Source organism: Acanthochromis polyacanthus, chromosome 3, assembly GCF_021347895.1.
Source record: "Acanthochromis polyacanthus isolate Apoly-LR-REF ecotype Palm Island chromosome 3, KAUST_Apoly_ChrSc, whole genome shotgun sequence".
NCBI lineage: Eukaryota > Metazoa > Chordata > Actinopteri > Pomacentridae > Acanthochromis > Acanthochromis polyacanthus.
This window is the reverse complement of record NC_067115.1, coordinates 9,480,039-9,502,567: the sequence shown is the minus strand read 5'-3', so window position 1 is coordinate 9,502,567 and position 22,529 is coordinate 9,480,039. Positions and strand designations below refer to the sequence as shown.

General features: G+C 40.3%; 1 protein-coding gene across 1 annotated transcript in view; it reads left to right on the top strand.

Annotated features, from left to right (window-relative positions):
* The window catches only part of maml3 (mastermind-like transcriptional coactivator 3), a 137,813-nt gene that overhangs the window by 59,336 nt on the left and 55,948 nt on the right, over window positions 1-22,529 (top strand). The window contains exons 2-3 of the mRNA XM_022199435.2: window positions 8,467-9,207; window positions 11,144-12,094. Coding sequence (XP_022055127.2) covers window positions 8,467-9,207; window positions 11,144-12,094 — 1,692 coding nt within the window. The remainder of the gene's footprint in view (window positions 1-8,466; window positions 9,208-11,143; window positions 12,095-22,529) is intronic.

The following is a 22,529-nucleotide window of genomic DNA, read 5'->3' as shown; positions in this document are numbered from 1 at the left end:
CATTACAGAGAGCAGTTTAAGGACCGTCAGAGATGTGAACATCTAATGATTCTTTCTCTTTTTGCAGTTTCTGGCTCTGACAAATGGTCTAATGTTTTTTTTTTTTCAAGTATTTTGATGAAGTGTAACTTAAGTTGCAAATGAAGGCCAGAGGGCAGTGGGATTTATTTGTTTACAAAAAATCCAGGACTAATTCTTAGCAGTGATAAGACCCCAAGAAGAACTGAAGATACCGAGCCGTTCACCGTCTTTTATGCTGTGAGCATTGGTCATTTTTCCACACCTATAGGGCGTATGATAGGACTGACAGTTTGGACACCATTATACTTTTCTCAATGTTTTGGTCACATCATGACGTCAGGATATCATATTTCACCCCTAGATCTCACTTTACAGAAGACATGCGCATTAAGTTATCATTAGGTCATCTTTTACAGAGAACATCCCCAGACATGCTCAGATTCTTTTGCTCCACATCTTACCCTCATTATTTTGTGATAGATTTCATGCATATTATTCCAATACGTGTTTAAAGCTATAATACCTTAAATTACACTGTTACGTTTTGAGCACATATGTTTTACTTCTGGTCTTCACTCTGTCATAATTCTATCATCTCTTATTTTAGCACATCGTACCCAAAAAGTATTACACTACAATTTCCCCTGAAATGCACACTTGCATTAATGCTTTAGTCCGACAATTCTGACATGATGCGTTCCACGTCACTTGATTTACTGTGCAATCTCATGAGTACACGTGGACATATTCTGAATGTTGTGTGCGCAGACTGCTGTCCCGTGTGTCTGAATGAAACCACGAGGAACACTGTTGTAAAAGTGAACTTCAACAGAGTGATGAAGCAGCGCTGTTGTGTGTCTTGTGTCTGAAAAGGTCTCACTACTTTCAGCTACATGCATGATAAACGCAGCCTCCTGTGTGACCATACAACAGGTTAAAGTAGGTGGTTACAAACCCCCATCGCCTCCATTCATACACACATACACGGCAGCAAAAACACTTTTACTTATTAAAGACCTGTTTGATTTAATTGACTCATTTCACAGTCTAGTGGGCCAGACCAGGAACAACCACACACACACACACACAAAGTATGGCACAGTCTGGCCCGCACCGGGGAAACCAAATGAAATTTAAATTATGACTGATATGTGTGTGTCTGTGAGAGTGTGCGGAAAATTGAAATGGGAGTTTTGAATCACACTTTGGTGATAAAATAGAGGAACGACTGCTCCAATTTACTCGTTTCACATACAGTTATTCATCAACACGACCTCACTTCCCGTCACCTTTTAGTGAGGGGTTTGTTGACAGATGTTTGCGTGGTTAAACCGTCTTTTTGCTGTCAAATTGGAATCACTGATGATGATGCTGATACTAAAAGTAAACCTGCATGGTTTTAATGTTGGCGCAAGACCTCCGTTTTCTCCTTGAGAGTTTATTTTAGTCCAACTTGTCATTTAATCTCGACTCTGCTGCCAAGAGCTCAGAATGTCACGGATCAGAAAAACTGACAAGAAAATAATCAGGTGTGCTACGTGGTACATTTGAGTGGCTTAAATACTGTAATTTTTTATTACAATATAATCTAAGAGCGAGCGATAATGGAGTCTTTTAACTTCCTTTCTGGCCAACCAATAAACCAAGAGAAAGTGTTAAACTGGCAGACAGCCTGTTGTGTTTGTGTGTTTGAACCTTAAACAGTTTCTTGGCTTTTTGCTCCTTTCACATTTTTACTCACTGCAATATGAAGTCCTGTAGCTGCATGGGAACAGCACAACCATTGCTAGTGGTAGGAAAAACACATCTTATGAGCTGTTTGATGCAGTTATGATGCCATAAATCAGAACAAAAGTTATCTTTTATTTCTATTTATTTTACAGGAATTAAAAGAAAACCTGGAATCAGTCTGACCAAAACTGTCAAAAAACACAAAAATGGCTCTACGTACTAAAGATATTGTGCTACTTACTATAAGAAATTCTCACAATCTCTGCACTTTTCATATCACCCTCCATATCTCCTAGAAAGATGTTTCACCATGCTGAATGTATACCGTTTCTGATTTATGCCGTATTTGCTTACTTTTCTTTTACCGCTCTGTTGTAAACACAACCTGCAGATCAGTCGAGAAGTGAGTTTTTGATCAAAATTCTGTTTCTCGCAGCTGAGTGAGTAATGACGTATCGGTTGCACCAAGAAGTTCAGAATTTTTTATTTTTTACAACTTCTGGTTAGAGCAAACGGTTGATTTTTGGTGAATTTTTAAGCAAGATGTAGCATAGCGCGATTTTAATCAAGTATAATTTGCACACGGTTACTTCAAGGACTGTCAGAAATTTGAGCTTTCTGTTTTTTCAGCTTGCCAGTTTAGTGCAGACTGGTTCATTTTTACATAATTTTCAAGTGAGACATATAGACTAAAGTATTTTTGATGCAATATCAAGGTTTTTAGCTTACATTTAGACAAGTTTTTTTTGCGGAGAAATGGAACCTCTCAGATGAGTTGTTGAAGAACTGTTTGGACAGTTCAAACTTCAGCAATTTTTTTTCTATTTTTTACAGTTCATGACCGTGATAAATGTTGTATTTTTTTTAACCCTAACATGCCTTTGAGTTCAGATGGTTAAGAAGCTTTGTTCATAATTTCACCAATCTAATTCCATACAGGTTAATCCAGAACCAGCTGTAAATGACTAAAATCTGCCCCCTGCTTTCTTTTATTCACTGGACATCACGATCACCCTGTTTGTTTGTTTGTCCACACTCACATCCTGCCTGTTATTGGCAGCACTGTTCCCTGCAGTCAGAAACAGAGAAGAGAAGCAAAGGAGGGTGTGAGGAACGTCGGCATGGCGTCGATGAAACACGTTATTTGCTGCAGATGTGATGAGTGGCGGCAGGACGTTCTCAAGCTGCTGATCCGCTCGGCGTTGAGTTGTGCAGGGTATAGGAGCAAATATTGTGGAAGTGTCTCAACGTGCCGCCTTAATGCTCAGAGGAGGCAGGAAGGAGGGTGTCGGGGAGTGAGCAAGTGAGCAAGAGGAGGAGGAGGAAGAACAAGAAGGAGGATGCAGAAAGCACAAAGCACCAGAGCAGCAGGTTGCTATAACAACAGCACCTTAGCGCCTCCTTCTCCCTCCCTCTCTGATCGCCCTCTCATCGTTTGCTCCCCGCTGTCATTTGGCGCTCCATGCCTTTCCATCAAGCCACCTATCTCCTCCTTCCTCCCCTCCACCACCTCCACCTCTTCATCTTCATGTTCTGGTAGCTCCTCCACTCAAAAAGGGAAAAAAAAGACCATCTGCCTGACAAATGAATCCCCTCTCTCTCTCACCTTTGTCTCTGTGTGTCTTTGTCGCTCGCTCTCTTGTCTGTTGTGTTTCGGCAGGCAGAGGAGCAGTCAGCAGGTGTTTATGTCAAAGAATACACAGCTGAACAAGCTATTCCCTTTTCCTGTCTTTGCTCTTTTACATCCTTTTTTCCCCCTCCTATATTCCGATGCTCTTTTGTTCCCCGCAGCACTTCAGCCTGATTAAACTACTTCAAAATTCTTCGTCTCTCCGTGTCCTCTCGCTGCTCCTCCATTCAAAGCCGATCCGAGCAAATAAAAATATTGTCGGGTTCAGCGCGTGGCAGGTACATTACGGCAATTCAGAGGTGTAATTAGGTTGCTAATTGCGCTAAAAGAAACAAATGATTAATTAGCCGCAGTTAATGTGAAGTATTGTGTACAGCTCGCCTTTTTTTTTTTAATTTTATTTTTTTCATTCATCCTGTCACATTCCCTCAGGCTGCTGACTCACAAATCCACCCATTTTTTGTTGTTGTTGTTTCTGTCTGGACTCTTTGTTTCTGTCTCTACGTTCAAAATCATATAAATGAGGGCAAATTTTTTGATTTTTTTTTTTATTATAAGTGGGCGTGTTTTGGAGAAAAGCCATGTGTGTGTCTGTGTGGGAGACAGTTCACACCACCTGGATAATTATGGGAGTTTTTATAGGTGGGCTTTGAAAGACGAGTCTGTTATTATCAACATGAGTCACTGGCATTTAGGGAAAGCCTGTAACACACACATAGACGCGCGCACAGACACACACTTGCTGCAGACGTGAATTATTTAAACCCATTGATTGCAGGACCACACGCACAAAGAGTGGAAGCCGTGTCGTGACAGAGCACACGTGTGTTTTTCTGGCTTTTTTTTTTTTTCTTTTTCTCCCCCTGACTTGTTTCTTTTAATGGCTACAACCAGCAGAAGAGTTCAACATACACACAGACACACACTGTAGCTTTGGCTGTCAATACTAATAGTGTTTATCATGTCATAAAGATAATTAGGCTGCCTGTCAGTCACTGTGGAGAACAGAGGAGGAACCTGACAGCTCCACCCGACACACATCCACACTCCAGTAAGCCAGGAAAAGTCAGAAAAAGGATGATTTGTGCAGCTCTGTGTTGTGTGTTTTTGTGATTTTTTGCGATGTGTGTGTGTTCCTGCCAGCTTGAATGGGTCCACCTCCGGGTCAGAATACAATCTGAATATATTTTGTCTGTTGTTCCATCTGAATAACAAAGAGCTAAGTGTGAATTTGCACACATACATGTATCGGTGGTGCTTTGCTTTGTGTGTGTCTGTGTGTGTGTTTGACTCTTTCACATGTGTGACAGCTGAAAGTGTGGATTTTACAAAATATTTTATCGCTTCTGAGCTGCTTTTTTCTTCCACAGAAGGCTGTTTGAAATGTAGATGTGCAGGATACACGTACTGTATAAATGACTTGTAGACAGCTCTTAACAATGTACATTTGGTGAGTCTCTGCATTTGCATGAGTTTTGTTCAAGTATGACTAAAAGGAGTGATGTGTAAGAAGGCACTCGGTATACTGTCCTGTTACTTCACGTCTTGGAAATAACCATTAATCCTTTTCGGTTATATTAAACATTCTTTTAAATAAAATATCACCTTGCGTAGTAAGTCGGTGAAATTGAAAGGCATGTCATTTTTTAAAAATCACCAAAATCACATTTTTTTTTTTCAGAGCTGGAAACTGTAAAAGCGGAAAGAATAGTCAGATTTTCAACTTTTAGCAACACATGAACTGTGTGACCTGCAGCTCTGTTGGGAAAATTCACCAGATCCAAGCTTAAAATGAGGATATTTCATTATCATTTTATTCTACGTGTCCAGATTCCAATTTCCAGTCACCATATTCTGTGAAAACTAAAAGATTTAGAGCTTCTCAATGCAGCTGTGAAGCCATGGAGGACTCACCTGCTTGTCATGCGACAAATATTCAGGGAGTTTTTGGCTGAACTGCAGTCTGTGTTTCCACAGAGCAGAGATGAGACAAGTATGGAAACTAATAAGAGAACAAAATAATCGATCTTTGACCAGTAAAATAAATGCAGCGTGGTTCAAAAACTGCGTGCTGAGGAACAACACGGCTGCAAGATGTTTGAAGGTACACGCTGCATGGGGAAATATTTTTCTGAATTGTAATAGTTGAAACTTGCTGCGATTCTATGAGATGCTTGTTTTCTGGTATTTTGCAGTATTTTTTTTGTCTTTGTCGGTAAGTTTTTTTTTTTGTAAATGCAGGAATGTAAAGACAAAAAAATATTATATTTGTGCATTCATTATTTTTGTTGTAACCATGGAAGTCGAGCTGTGCTTCTGATTTCAATGAAAAATATCATCTTTTTGTTTGAATCTTACACTTTGGCTTGGATTTGGATGGGAGCATAGATACTGTACCCTGGGAACCTTTCATAAATGAGGTCCCTGCTTCCCATCCGTCATTTTAATAGCATCTGCAATTCCTCTGCCAACTTCATTACGGCTTGAAATTAACGGGAGTTCGGAGTAAAATTGAGACGGAACGTTTATTAAATTGCACAGAAACCTGAATTATTATTGTGCACTTTGCCCTTTTTTCATCACATTCAGGTTTTTTCCCGTTGTTTACCTGAGATCTCGCATGGTGCAGACATGAACCAACCGGTTCTTACTTCATTTTTTTCCCATCACCACGCTTCATATTTAAAGCCGAGTAATGATAAAATTATCATTGCTGCACTGAACTCTAAGCCCTGTGTCATCAGTTCAACACAACTGTTAGCTAACTGTAAAACTAGCGCTCACTGACAGTTACACAGTTTTCCCTGTCAGCGCTGCAGTTTGTTCTTTAAGATGCATCCAGTATGTTTGAAAAAGCACTTTTTCACTGACGGAAATAAAAAAATCAGAGTACATTTTTTAAACTACATTTTTACAGTGTATGGAAATCTTTCTTAATGACATGTAAAATAACAGTTAAAAATATATTAATCTTTTTTCAGACGCTGCCATTGTTCTGTGAACTTTACAACATTTTATCTGTAATATGACAAACAGAAAATACTTAAAATAACAATTAAAAGACGATTTACTACTTTCAGTCTGCAATACGTTAATTTTTCTTTTAGGTGTTGGTCAGATAATGATGTTTTTGCTAATACAGTAAAAAACTGTTGTAATTTTACAGTCAAATGTTGTAAAAGAACAAATTACTATTCGTAAACAACAGACAAAATCAGTAAAATGACAGTAAACTGCTTTCAAAATGTATACAGCAGTGCAGATTAAAGGCCAGACTGGGCAGATTTTAGAAGAAATGTCTTGATTTTCCGCCCTTTGCTTTGTCAGTTTCTGCAAACCTCCTCTCCTCTTGCAGTCGAGTCTATGACTGTGATTACTTTAACTACCGGCCGGTTAGCACCCGGTCGTTTTCCCGTCTGAGGCCACGAGGCGGTTCATTTTGGCCGACACTGTGGAAGCTGCACTAAAAGGCTAAAAATGGCGTGTGGATTTCCATGCAGCAGTTCGAGTGCTCATTGGCTGATGCTAATAATGGCGAGACCTGCAGATGTTCTGATCTTTGATTCCATCCTCAGAAAACATCATGTTCAGCTCCACTTATTCAGACGGATGCTCATGCATGTGTGCATGGTGCAGATGATCATGTGAACTCACTGCACTGGGAAAAAAAACATTTTTCAAACTGAAATTGAAATATTGAATATTAATTTCCATGTTGAAAAATAAAAAACAAAATAGAATAATGTCCACATCATAATCAGTATTTTTTTTTACAAACGGTGATTTGTTCTTTTACAACATTCTGCTATAAAAAGGTAAAAAATACACTTATTTGACCAATATTTGAAAGAAAAAGGATAGATATTAAAGATTTGGAAATGGTAAATAATCTTTTCAATGTTATTTTACGTATCCTCTGCTTTGGTAGTTTACAGATAATAGTAAAGTAGTAGAATCATTTTAAAAAGTATTACTTTACATGTTAACTGTAAAAATGGAAAATCTGTTTTACAAACGGTAATCTGATCGTTCACTTACACTATTTTAACTGCATTAAAATGAGCAAATTATTATGTTATTTTACATTTATTTACTGTTATTTGAATGAAAAATTAAATATATTAATGAATGAAAACTCTGAATTTTTTGTCTTACAGATCTTTAATAGAGATTATTATTCTCAGCTTTTTAAATGTGATTTTCTTTTTGCTGCATGATGTCATTTCACATATTTTGTCCGTTTTTAAAAAAAAAGTGAATTGTAAAGCTCCAGAAAAAGTTAATAATTTCAATGTTGACAGTAAAAATCAACGAAAACCAAATCTATTCATAATATCCACATCAAAAATCTGTGTTTTTACAAATTCATTCTTTTACTACATTTGAAAGTAAAATAAAATAAAATGTATAAATACAAAACAATATTGACATGTATTTCTTGTTATTTCAAAAATTATATTGAGGATGAAAAATAGTAAACAATTTTTTGTTGATTTTCAGATTAATATTTCGCAATAATGGGCCGAGTAAAATCTAATAAAGTAACCACTCCCAATCCCAATCCCAGGAAAAATCAGTTTGCACGTTAACAGTAAAAAAAATGGGGGGAAAAGGAGTAAAAAATTGCATGTCTTCATCCAAATTCTGTTATTTTACAAATTTTTATAAGGTTCTGTCACAATGTGTGTAAAATTACAATTTTCCTGTCTCCAAATGAGCTACAAAAGTCATTATTTTAGAGACATTTGTGATTATTTTCACCATTTTTACAGTTTTTGAATGTTACAGTATTCCATCATTTTTAACATATTATGTCTGACACTCTTGCTGCCAGATTTTAATTTTTTTTTAAGTTTTCTTTTACAGTTTTGAGTGCACCCAGATTAAATCCAGAAAGTACAATTGATTTGTCTCTGTGATTTTTGGATTTTCGGCACCTCTTGCTTTCTTGTGAAGGTTCTCAGTGTTTGGAGTCCACAGTCTGTCGACTTATTGATTTATATCTCACATTGTTTCCATCATCAGCACACTGAAGATCTCAGAAACATTCCTCATACTAACATGTCCCATTTCATTTGTTGCAGCTCCAGGAAACCGTAAAGAGGAAGCTGGACAGCGCTCGGTCACCTCTTAATGGAGACCAGAATGGCATCTGTGATGGAGGCAGCTACTCTCCGACCACTAAACGGGTCCGGAAGGAGGGCTCCGGTGGTTTGGACTCGCTAACAAGTCTCCCAAACAACAACAACAATGTGCCGCCCATCTCCCCACTGCATCACCAAATGGACATTAAGCCTCTACTCAGTGGGCCCAACACCTCCAGCGGAAACAACACTACGAACAGCAACGGCACCCACGTGGGCCGGGCCTCAGACGAGCTGGGGAAGAACGGCGGCAGCCACCTCCCAGACATGAAGCTGAACGGCTCGCTGGACCTGGAGGACAGCTTCGGCCTCCTCAAGGACCTGAAGCAGGAGCCACTAGACGACGGAGGCGGGATGGAGTCCTCAGACCCGCAGTCTCTGTCCAATCAGAACAAACTGTTCTCTGACATCAACCTCAATGACCAGGAGTGGCAAGAGCTGATCGACGAGCTCGCCAACACCGTGCCCGAGGACGACATGCACGACCTCTTCAACGAGGACTTTGAGGACAAAAAGGAGGCGGAGTTCGGCAGGCCGGCCAACAATCAGACGCCGGGACCGCAGGAAGCAGCCGGGAACACAACGGCGCCCGGAGGAGGGGCGGTGCCAGCAGCGGCTCTTCCTCCTCCTCCTCCTCAGCCGCCGCAAGGAGGACCGCAGGTTCCTATGGGGTCACCCCAGGTCAGTACTGACAGGGCCAACATGGGGTCCTGTGACAAGAGTGTGAGGTTTTTGTCAAAGCAGATACTGATTATTGATAATCATGGAGAGCAATGATTGATATTTGGAGCCGATAAACATTAGAGCATGTGACAGCATTACATATCTGCAATATGAAACAGCAGCAGGATTCATATGATGTCCTCCAATGCAAGAGCGTTGCATACATTGATGCATGTGGAACAACTTTATTCATTACTTATAACCACAAATTATTGCCGACATGGAGACAGGATTGATCAGGACCTAAGCCAGACTTTAAACTATACTCAGTCCCTCCAGGAATTCGCGATGTTGCGATCGCGCGAATTCACGCGAAATCAACCAATCTCCGCGAATTTTGCGTGGCCTTGCAATTTTGTCCAATCACCGCAACTTTCCCGCAATTTTGGCCCTCCTCCCATGAGTTCCACCAATCATAGCAGCGCCCAGTGCAAACGTAATGCACGTACGTCACCGAATTCCTGTTTATGGTTTGAAGATGCAGACGTGCAATATTGATGTCTCTCATTTACCAATAAAAATTACTGATGAAGACCGTGATAAACAATTAATTCACTGATGTTCTTCACCAAAGCGGAGCTAAACTGTTTTACAACCGTGCAATATTGTGGTGGAATACAAAAAAAGAAAAGAAAAAAACAGCGATTGAGACACACTTTTGTTTTTAACACGAAACATATTAGAACGGCTGAAATGAGCGGACAACAGAGCAGACAAATCACCATGATGGAAATTGTTGCATCCAGATCTGTTAGAGCACTGAAAGAATGAGGTAAATCAGATTAATTATTCCACCAAAGAACACGGCGGAGTTATGTGACGATCAGCGTGTGTGAATCCTTCCTCTGTTACCAGCATCGCTCAAAAACAGACTCAGGGATTTGAATGAACTTTTCAGGGTCGGTCAGAAATGACACAATGACCAAATGATTAGACTTCGGCAGTGATACGGCTTAAAGTTTGGATCAACGGATTTGTTAAGGATTCATAGCAGCACGGCGTCTGATAGCGGCACGGTAACCATGGCAACAAGTGAATGCTACCTCAGCAGCCTGCTGATGATCACATCATTGTGATCCTACAACAGATCTACCACTGTGGACGTATCGGAAATGACACAAAGAACAACTGATTAAATTGTGGGAGTGCTTCTGAGTCCCATCAATTCCCGTTGCCCCCTGCATAGTTAGGTCACGTCATATTAAACCAGTATCTGGCTGCTGCTAATGTCCCACCATGGTGTGCCAGCTTTTGTGGAAATGGGTTGGAACGTTAAATAGTTAATTTCGGAATAAATATTGTCAATTACAGTGTTGAAACAAGTTCTACAAGCTGGAAAAAATGCAGCTTTTTAGCAATATTCACAAATAAGCTTAAAACATTGCAACTTTTATCGCAATTTTTTCGAAAAGCTGCCGTGAATTCAGGCATTTTCGGCCGCAACAATCGCGAAAAACGCCCGCAAAATCCTGGAGGGACTGTATACTTTACATCAGAGAGGTGAGCTGTTGAGTCACAGTTTCTTTAGCAGTTAAATCATTTGTTATGTAGCAGAATTAGGTTTAGTCTGTTGCTTATCAGCGCTTATTATGAGTTGTTTCACTTGATCCAACGTGACTGTTGATTGTACTGGGCAAATCATCTGGTGAGTATGCCTGAATGAAGAGGGAAAGGGACCAATGTGTGAAGAACAGAATGTCATCACCTTAGCAGATAATTAAAGATGTATCTCAGGTCTAAAAACAGTTTTACTGAGACTATAAAGAGAGTCAAGCTAGTTCTTTTCCTGCCTCCAATGTTTGCGCTATGCTAAGCTAATCTCCTTCTGGTCTTATGTTGAACTGTTGGTTTATAGATCATGAATCTGATGGGTTTCTCGTGTTCCTCTCCTCAGGTGCGGCCATCATCATCGGGCCCTCAGTTTGCCACCACTGCCAATGGGACGCCTCCTCAGCAACCTCTGCAGCAGTCTCCAGCTGTTGCCATGGCATCAGGTTCACCGCTGCACAACTGCGTGGCTCGATCCCCTCAGACGCCCACCCAGGCTCAGACACAAGCAGTCTCTCGGCCTGGGAATGGCTACATGATGAACCCGGGCCCAGGGGTCAGTCAGGCGCCAGGCTCAGGTCCTGGAGCGGCGGGCGTCGCCCCCGGAGGTCAGCCCGTGGGACCGGTGACGCCTGAGCTTTCTCCCGCAGAGCAGCTCAAAGCGATGGCTCAGCAACGCGCTAAACTGCTGCAGCAGAAGCAACAGCAAGCGGCTAACTGGTCCCCTGCAGGCGCTCCAACCAGCCCCTACAACTCCGGACCCTTTAACCAGGACAAACCCAACAGCCCCATGATGTACCCACCGCAAGCCTTTAATGCACCGCAGGGCCCTCTAGTGGCTGGGATGGCACCCAACAATGGGCCCAAAGCCCCCATGAACAACTACCTCCCTCACAACCACATGGGCATGATGGGCCAGCAGCAGCCAAACAGCATCAACCAGAACGCCCTGTCCAAGCAGCAGCAGCAGCAGCAGCAGCAAACGGCAGCCATGTTGTCCTACAACAACACCAAACCACTGAGTCACTTCAGCGGCAGCGGGGTCGATCACATCGGTCAGAGGATGACTCCGCCCATGGGAGGGAGCAGTCAGGTGAAGAACCCCATGATGCCGCCTTACATGGGTGGTGCTGGAGGCGGCGGTGGAGGCGGCCAAGGGGCGGGGCCTGGGCAGACGCAGGGTCCGATCCCGGGTCAGACGGCCCACCTGAGCGAGGAGCAGAAGAGGATGCTGCTGATGAAGCAGAAGGTGTTGAACCAGAGCATGCCCTACAGCACCATGCAGCCTCACGGACAGGTAAGGGAACCAGCGCTGTTGTTTGTGATCAATGCAGCTGTCAGAGTTCAACTGCAGTCGATACTGTTGGTTCTGGAAGAAGTTTCCCTTCATCTGTCGGCTGTTGCAGTGGAGCGGGGTGATTCCACAGATGCAAACTGAAAGAGATGAATCGGGGAAAAGTCTTGCAGAACGCTCAACCCTTGACCTTGCGAGGAGAGCGAAGCAAATTTTTGCTTTTGACGAGGTATTTGAAACGCTAGCTGACCGGTGGAGGTTCTCTGTAAATTTAGCTCAGATTATCTGACTGGTTCTTTGGGACACATTACAGAACACGTATTTCTGTTTTATAAAAATCTTCCAGAGGTGCAGCCAGGGAAGGTAAAATGGCGGTAGTTGCCCCAGCAACAAGCCAGGGCTGGGAATAGGCATAGGAAAATGGCCTGTCAAGAGTGTATTGATGCCTCTGCAACACTAGCAGCACTGATAGCCTCCCCCTCCTTCCTCCTCCCGCTCTTCCTCCTCCCTCCTCCTCCTCCCCTGGACACACAAGCGCTCACACACCAACAAACACCAAAGCTAAACGGCTCCTTAGCTCATATCCCCAATCTGTCACAGCTGACTGATGGCTGAGATTGGACCGCTAAGCCGAGCTAGCTGCTGTCATTACCCAAAGCCCACCTCAGGCGGTTTGTTTCCCCCCGAAGCCCCGGCGAGCAACTCGGCCTGCTCTGAACGCTCCGGCAGGTTCAGCCAGGTGTCAGGCATCCTTAATAATCTGCCGGACGGACGGAGGGCATTAAAGCGTGGGCGGACTGTGTCTTAACAAATAAACACGAGCGGAAAAGCTCACAATTTGCGCGTTTTCTGCTCCTACTGTTGCTCATTAACTCTGAGGTTGTCGATATAAATTCGCCCGCGTGCATGCCTGTTGATGATGCACTTGTCCTTTTCCCTTTATCTCGCCATCTCTTCTTGCAGATGATATGGCTACAGTCAGTCACCTCCTCCTCCCCTCTGGTGATCTCTGCGTCTCCTGTCCTGCTTCTCCTCCTCCTCCTCCTTCCTCCCTCTTCCTCCCTCTGCCAGACACACTCAGCACCAATAAAGGAGCAGATTTATTAATATGAGGCCTTTGTGGCTGCTGCCTGGAGCGCTGTGTGTTTGTGTCCGTGCACATGTATGTTTGAGAGTGTTTCATAGATTTAGTTGGGGGGTGGTGTCGGTGGTGGCTGCAAGGGGAGGGCGAAGGAGATTTATATGAGTGAGCAGAGGAGAATTGGAGACCGAGAAGAGAGAGAGGAGAGGAGAGGGATGTGCAAGAGAAGGGAAAGAAAAGGCGAATGCAGGGAACGAGAGATTTATTGTGGAGTGAGGACGGAGCATATTAAAAAGAAAGTCAAGGGCCTGGAAAGAGAGAAATAAGTGAGCAGTGCAGAGTGGAGTGTCTGAAATGCAAAATACTTGCAGTTCTACGTGGGTTTAGCACAATTGTAGTAACTCTTTAATTAACGTGTTTATTTTAAGTGAGCAGTGAAGTCTTTCAAAAAGCATTGTCAACTATAAAACCATAAAACTCGCAGCAGAAATCTGTGGTAACGCTTCACCCTCTAAAACCCAAAAAGTGCCAGCGGGCTTGAAAATCATGTTGTATCGATAAAGTCACCAGAATGACACTGTTTATCAGAAAAAACAGAAACAGTCTTTGACATCATATATAAATTAACCAAATCTCAGCTTGAAAACGTGCGACTTCATCAAAATGCTTCAACCACATGTCTCATATAAAAATTCCTCAAAAATCCACCATTTCAACTAACCAGATTTTGTATGTAAATAAATAATTCTGCGCTCCTTGGTGAAACTGCAAAGCCATAATGGATTCACTTGTGACCAACCATAATGTGGCAAAAATTCATCAAATTCTGTGCACACGCAGAGCAGATGGAAGACAAAACCCACTGGTGCGCTTGAAAGGCATGTTGGCTTTACAACATCGCCACAATTACACCATTTTTAGAGCCAGAAACTATAAAGACAGAAAGAAACCTTTGGATTTTCAGCTTTTTGACCGTTTTTGAACTTTTCTGTCACTTGCTGTTATGTGGAAAAACCAAATCTGAGATTCAAATTGTGATATTTAATCAATTTCACATTATTCTTTGTGTTTCATTTCTTAAAAACCTGTGTTTATAAACTTTTTGGACTAACCAATTTCTGTAAAAAACTAAAAATTCTTCACAACTGTGAAGCCAGTAATTATTAAGCTGCGACCACCCATCATTCAACAACAAGTTCAGGTACTTTTCCGGTGAGCTTGACTGAACTGCAGGCAGTGTTTGCAGAGATCAGTTATCAGAAAAGCAACAAATGAAAAGTTTAAATAGTAAAATATGGTATGTTGAGCTGTCATTTATTTTTCTGGTGTTTGTAACATCTGTGGACAAAATGCTGTACATGTTTATTCCATTTTTTTTTCAATTTTGGTAAAAATCTAAGAAGTTCAACTTTCATTATTATTTAAGATGTTTTTGAGTTCTCTCTGCTACTACTCATGGTTACACTGCTTCCATAGAGGTGCAGGACTTTATATTGCAGTGACAAAGTTGCCCACAGCGAGTAAAAATGCAACAGAGTTCAGAAGGTTAAAGGTAAATTTCACTAATTTTACTCAATAAACTCAGTGTACTGGTCATGGGTGATGCTCCCCACTCAGTGAAAACACTAGTTTGTGTTCTGTCTTGCTCTGGAGAAGCTTTTCTTACATTTCTCCTAAATCCAATCAAAGTGCAAAACAAAATCTCGGAAGTAATGTAATTGTAATCGCTGTTACAGAGGTGGGTCACATTAGATTTAATGCCAACTGGCAGCATTTGTCTGAAAAACCAAACCAAAAAAAAAAAAAAACAGCCTGGCAGTCAGTTATTTAATATTGGAGATTTCCAACCATCTGTGCTCAAACTGTAGGCGCGGCAGACAAAAAGCTGCAAAATTCCTCAGTATGTCAAGGTGAGAAATCCTGAAAATAATGACATGTGCCAAATACAGCAAGCAGATGGATTCAAAAAGAGTGAAGCTCTTCCTTTCCCCTGAATGGAGTATTAACACATACATGCTCTTTATGGGCAGGACCGATAGTAAGCAGTGTTTATTATAATTACTGTTTGTATTCAGCAGCGTTCCCACCACACTGGCAGTATCAGTAACACCTTTATCCCTGCGTATTGTTTATCCATCCTGAACAGCTCACACAGATCTCACGGTTCAATAACTTTTTCTTTCTGTTCAAATAAACCTGTTAGCTCGCTGCTGCGTCAGTTTAGAGATCAACTTTTGTCATTTCACACTTTTTGCTCTCTAACGGTAGTTGCATCTAAAGCTGTCAGGTAAACCGGTCTGTGTTACATCTCAGCTCCGTAAAGGTTTACAGAGATAGAATGAAACCAAAACTTTTGGGTTTGGCTCCACAAGTAAGAAACCGTCACTTGAAACCGCATGTGACTTTGACAGCTACACAATGCTGCAAGAATCAAATGCTGCAACAGGTGGTTGGACTTGAAAAGAGCAATGATGAGTAATATATATGTAATAGCTTGTCAGGACTGCACGATCAATCGATTTTGAAATCAGAATTGTTGTTTGAAACGGTGCAATTAGCAAATCACAGAGGTTCAGAATACCTTATGCAGCACATCTGACTCTTTACTTAACCTTCTGAACACCGAGCAGTCTCTGAGCTTTATTCTTTTTGGCCCCTGTTGCATTTTTCCTCTCTATGGATTCATTTTTTTTTTACATTTTTTATGAAGTCCTGCAAACTATCTAAACAGTAGAGTAGAAGGAGAGAGGGCCCGGAAATGTCTTCTGTGCAGCAGTTGCCACCCGTACAATGCCGTAAATCATTAATAAAGCCAAAAAAAAGTTGAATTTGTTTGATTTTGATTCCACAAAATCTTGAAATCAACATACATTTTTCCCAACTGCCCACTGGTGTTGAAATGAATTGTGTCTCTAGATAATAAATAGATTGATAGATGTTTTGATACTTACATTTTTAATTTGTTTCCATACTTCCATACTGTGTGTAAACGGTAAGCAAAGCCTGCAGTTCAACCCAGTTCAGCCGGTTAGTCCTTGAATTTTTGTCTCGTGACCATTGATAGCAGCTGAATCACAAATGGCTCTATAGTCGCACAGAGGAATGCAGAAGTTTTTGTTTTTCACAGAAACGGGTTAGAATTTTTTTGTCAATTTTTAAAATGAGAATGAAGTGATTTTGATAAAACATTGCAATTTTAGCTTGTATTCTCTGACCAAACGGCATGTCACAATGAGTACTTCAAATACTGTTTGAAATGTAAAAATCCCAACAATTCTTTGTTTTTTTACAGTTTCTGGCTTTGATAGTTGATGTAATTTTATGAAGACAACATGCCTTTTAAACCCGCCGGGAGGCTTCAGAGGGTTAAGAAAGTCTGAAGACTTTGCAAGAAGAAATGTGCCAAAACTTTACACTGCTGTAATTGCACTTAATTATTTTTAAGTTAATGAAACTGCTGTTTACTGCAGGGGTTGTATTCACTTCTTTTCTCAAAAAAAAATCAACAAAATGTGAATTTTCCTCACATTTATGCAAAAAACTGTGTGTTTATTTCTGGTTATGTCATTTTGCTGATACGTCAGGACTCGCCTGTGTTTGGTTGAAGCTGTTTTTTGATTGTCTGCATTGATGTGTGTGTGCGTGTGTGTGTCGTCTCACAGGTGGTGTTTGAACATCCTCTGTGTGTGTGTGTGTGTGTGTGTGTGTGTGTGTGTGTGTGTGTGTGTGTGTGTGTGTGTGTGTGTGTGTGTGTGTGTGTGTGTGTGTGTGTGTGTGTGTGTGTGTGTGTGTGTGTGCGTGCGTGTGCGTGTGCAGGCTAATCCAGTTAGCAGCTGCTCGGGGAAACTTCAGCCTCGCTCCTCAAAAGCTCGTTAGTCAAGCTTTAATTGTTGCTCCCTCGCTTTGCATATCGCCATGACGCTAATTTATGCCCGTTGTCGCGGTTACCGTCACCACGGTGGTGGATGTCTCAGTGGAAGCAGCAAGTTGAGGGGTGGAGGAGGAGGAGGAGGAAGCCCGTGGAAGATGTTTGTGTGATCAGATGATGTGGTCGCCTTTTTGTGTGTGACTGTGAGACGGATGTGGCTTGTTGCTGCCTACGTTCGTGTGTGTGTGTGTGTGTGTGTGTGTGTGTGTGTGTGTGTGTGTGTGTGTGTGTGTGTGTGTGTGTGTGTGTGTGTGTGCAGCTGGTGGGCGGGTCTCAGAGGTTATCTGAGTGATGATTGGATGAGAGCGGATTGACAGGCGTAGAGCTGCTGGTGTCATGCTGATAAACGGTGAGCGGGAGGTTTGACTGTGAATGAGTGTGTGTTCCGGCCGGTCGCACTGTGAGTCACGACACACTCGACAAATAAACAGGCTTTGAAAAACACCCACAGGCGTGCACACACTCTGATAAAGCCTTTCCATCGTCTCCTCCCCTCGCTCGGCTCTTTTTTTTTCCAAAGGTAAAGCCTCCCTCATCATCCTCTCTGCCTTCTTTTCATGTCTTTATCCATCCTCCTCCACCGGGGGAACCTCGACAAGGTCTCCAGAGCGGCACACTGAGCTCAAACACACAGAGACACTTCCTTTTCCATAATATTAGTGACTAATTTTAGCTTATTGGATATATATTGGATTGGTATCTTACTGTGTCTAGCAGAATGTTACTGTGCAGCAGACCTCTGGCAGTGGATGTTGGTTTACCTTAAAGATGAGGCTACCTTAAGATTTGTTCATTTACGCTGCTTTTTGCACCCTTAAAACTTTGAAGGTGTTTTTTATTTGCTCCTGTCTTGTCTTTCGTCACTGTGGGTTCATTTTTCACAGCAATCTAAAGTCCTGCACCTCTATGGAATCAGAACAACCATGAATGGAACTAGAGAGAACTCAAAATTGTCTTCATTGAAGTGTGACACAGATATAATACCATGAAGCTGAATTTCTTTAATTTTGATTTCACAAAAGTTTAAAATACTTGAAATCAACATGTACTTCATTTTCTAGTGCCCACTGGTACAACGGTGCTTAGAAGAAAAATTATTTTATTTGTTTCCATACTTGTCTCTTATCTGCTCTGTAAAAACTCAGCCGACACTTCAACCAAAAAGTCCCTTCGTTTTTGTCACACGACTGTTGGTCACAGCTGAGTCACTAATGACTAAATTTTTGTGGAAAGGAATGCAGAATTTGTAGTTTTGTTTGAGGTTTTTTGCAGACTTGAAAAGGGCTTATTTTGATTGAATATCTCAAAATCTTGCTTATATTTGGTCGGTTTTCCAACAAAATTCAGTGTCACGCATCATTAATTTAAGAACGGTTGGAAACTTGAACGTCTCTATGTAAATATGGTCTGCAATTCAGACGAAAAATACCTGAATTTCCATATGTGTCTTCTGACCGTGCCTGAATGGTTCCACAGTTGCACCCACAAGTGCAGAATTTTTAGTTTTTAACAGAATCCGGAAGGAGTGAATGATTTATGTTTGGCTAATTTATGATGAGACATGATGATTAAATGTCACACTTTCAAGCTTTCCCAGCAGAAGCGATTTAATGAAATATCATGACTTTATTTACATTATTAGTGTGAGGACCACTGAAAAATTGTACATCTGGTCATTCTTTCTGTTGTTACAGTTTCTGGCTCTGCTAAATGGCGTAATTTTGGCAATTTATTTTAAAGGATAATATGCCTTCAAACCCGCTGGCAGGTTTGGGGGTTCAGAAGGTTAATTTTCAGTGAGGTTTTAGTGTTCATATCTGTTACATTTGCTGTTTTCAGTTGTGTAAAATAACACCTAGCAATTATAATGGGCTTATTTAGGGCAACATTTAGGGATTTTATCTCCATTTTATCCATTCATAGGGCACTAGATGGCTTTTTTTCTTTCCTTTTTTGTTGTCCCGCTGCATATCGGTAATGTTATTTGCCAGAAAAATCAGATATCTGTTGGAGGAAGGAGGCAGCAAAAGGAGCAAGAAGAAGAGGGGACGGTGCGACCCCAGACCCAGCGTTTTTTCTTCCTCCGTCTATTCCCAGGAGGAGGAGATATTCCCTCCCTGCCTCACCCTCCATCCCCCTCTCAGGCCCACGTGTCAGGGCTTGAGCTGCTCTCAGATCCTGTGGAGAGACTCTGAAGATGGAGGGGAGGCTGCAGGTGTTGAAGAGGTGTTTGGGTGGAGGACGGGTGAGGAGGATGGGGGAGGAAGGGATGCTTCTGGGTGAACTCTGCTGCTGTATTTGCTCTCCTAAGACAAACACAAGACAAACAGACGTCTCAGCGCTCCTGCTATTTTCTCTCTCTCTGCTTCCTCTCGCCTCGTGCCACCTCTCCTCCCCTCTTCCTCCCCCGTCCTCCCTCCTGTTACCTAAACTCTCTCTTTCTCCCCCGTCCTCCCTCTATCCTATTACCTCCTGCCTCCTTAACCACTCCTGCGGTGAGAGGAGGCTGAGCTCCACTTCACGGATCACGATCAATACTGTGTGAGTGTCGCTGCTTGTGTATGTTCTTAATATATGTACACTGTAAAAAATAAAATAAAATGTAATGTTTTTGTTGTGATTTTTTAAATTTACTTTCATTTTCTAGATTTCCCTGTTTTGTCAAATTACAGATAATGTCTTGTAGAATCACAGAAAAAATGCCCTAAAAACAAGAAGACATTTAATAACAACATTTGATAATCATTTTTACCGTATTTAGTTAGAAAAATAGAATAAACATATTTTTGTTTAACAGATGTTGAAAAATGAAAATTATTTTACATGTTTTCCCTGTTTTTGTTAAATTACAGATAACAACCAGCAAAACATAGAAAAAAGTATTAACATTTTAAACCGTGGGGAAAAAAATAGAAAAGGCTAAAACTGTAAATAACATTCACATTAAAAAATTTTTAAATAATAATAATTCATTATTTTGCAAATTTTGATGATGAAATTGTAATATTTTTACTGTATTAAAATTGAGAAAAAAACACTTGCAATTGCAAATATTAAAAAATGTAAAAAAAATAGTCTATTTTTAATCGGTCATTTTGCAGATTAATTCCAGACAATATCTAGTAATATCACAGTAAAAAGAAACAAACAACAAAGACAGACTGAGGCTGCACGTAATTCATTCTTTTGTAGTTTCATCATTAAACTACACTATTTAGAATGTATCAAAATCTGAAAAAATGTGCCATTTTACAGATCTTGAAAAATGAAAAGACTTAAAATAATTCTTAAACTGCTATTTTACAGAACCCCCCCCCCTTTTTTTTTGTTAAGTTACAAATAATATGTAGAAGAGATACAGAAAAAAAAGCATGTAGAATGTTGACATAAAAAAAACTAGAATAGGCCAGTACTGTTCATAATGTCCACATCAAAAATCTGTTTTTACAAATAGTAATTAGTTCTTTCCTAATGTGTGACCATAAAAGTGCACCATTCTACCGTATTTAAATGTCATTTTTTTAGATAATTTTTTTTAACGTTACAGTATTCCACCATTTTTCAAACAGATTTTTGTGGCACCTTTGCTGCCCGATTTCCTGTGATTTATATTTATTTTTTAAACATTTTTTACAGTGAATATATATATATGCATGTGTGTGTTTGTGTGAATGCAAATCATGTCAGACTCCGTGTGTGTGTACGATGGACGGTAAATATGCATGCAAATGAATTGAGATAAGAGTGGGCACGTGTATGTTTATATATTTATAAATATGTGAGTGTGTGTGTGTGTGTGAGTGAGTGAGAGCGTATCAGCGGGAGAGAAAATGATTCATGGGATCCTCGACTTGCCTCCCGACATCACACACCTCCGAAGGTGCTCCGACACTGAGACAAAAACACACTGAGACAGACCATCTCGACCCATTCGACACGCCCTGGGGGTGTGAATGCCGGACTGGAGAGGAAATATCGATATCTCCTCCACTAACAGGCTGCTTCTCTTTCAGAGGAATGCCACTGTATGACTGTACACTGTAAAGAAAAAAGTCTGGTTAAACAGTGGTGACAGCAAAAGTCCCAGAAAAAATATGTTAAAATAAAAAAACTACAACGTTCAAAAACTGTAATAAATACATAAATGAAAATGGCAAAAATAACAATATATATCTGTAAATAATGATATTTTTAGCGGATTTGAAGTCAGTAAAAATCTTTCAATTTTAGGGTCAAATATAAAAAAATTAAATATTTATATATATGTAAAATACTGAAACTAGAAGTTGAGAAAGTTAAAAAATTAAAGATTAAAATTAAAGACTTTACTAGATATTTTCTGTAATTGAACAAAACAGGGAAAATCTGGAAAATAACAGTAAATTATTGTTAAAATTACAATTTAAAACTTTAAGTAACATCCACAAAACTAATCAGTATTTTTACAAATAGTGCGTTGTTCTTTCACAACATTTAAAATTAAAATTGCATTTTTTTTTTTTTACTGTATTTTAATCTGAAAAATATGGCTATTTTACAGATGCTAAGGAATGGCAAATATTTTTTAGCTGTTACTTCATAGGATAGTAATGATTTATTTTTTCGAAGATTCAAACATAGTAAAACTGCAATTTTACAAAAGTAAAAAAATGGAATTGCTATTTGTAATAATATAGATTTCTGACGTGTACATCATTTACAATTTTGTTCTTTACACTTACACTTTGGTCGCTTTACAGTTAAATCTGTACATTTTTGGCCATACAAATGACACTATTTTACCTTTTTTTTAAAAGTCAGAAATAGTTGTCACTGTATAGATATTGAAAAAATGAAGGTTATCTTGCAGGTTTTTCCAGTTTTGTTTGATTATAGATAATAACTTGCACATTCACAGAGAAAGTATTCATAGACAGCTTAGTTGTAAAACAAAAAACATGCCAAAACTGTATGAAATGAAAAACTAAAAAAAACTAACTGTACCGATAGTAAAAAAAGAAATATTAAAAATAGTCAATATTTTTTAACTGTTAATTCATAGTAAAATAATGGCACTTTTAGCGGATTAACAGTAAAAACAGTAGGTAGTAGTAGTAAAAGCAGCAGATTAACAGTAAAAAATTGATTTTACAGTCAACTGAGAAAATCTGTAAAATCACTGAAAATTCTCAACAAAAAAAAAAGAGACACCTAAAAAGCAATAATTTTCCTCTTTGTGTGTTTATTCCCGGTGTGTGCAGTTCAGCATCTCTGTACTATTAACCTCATCTGCGATATTGATGGTGCAGACCTCGACTGTGTGACACAGTTGTGTGTCTGCAGTTGTCTGGATGTGCCACTGGAAGCATGTGCACATGAAGCCTCCGCCAAGAGTGTGTGTTGGTGGTGGAGGGGGGTCATTCTTATGCTGTGTCTGTGGGCCAAAGGGA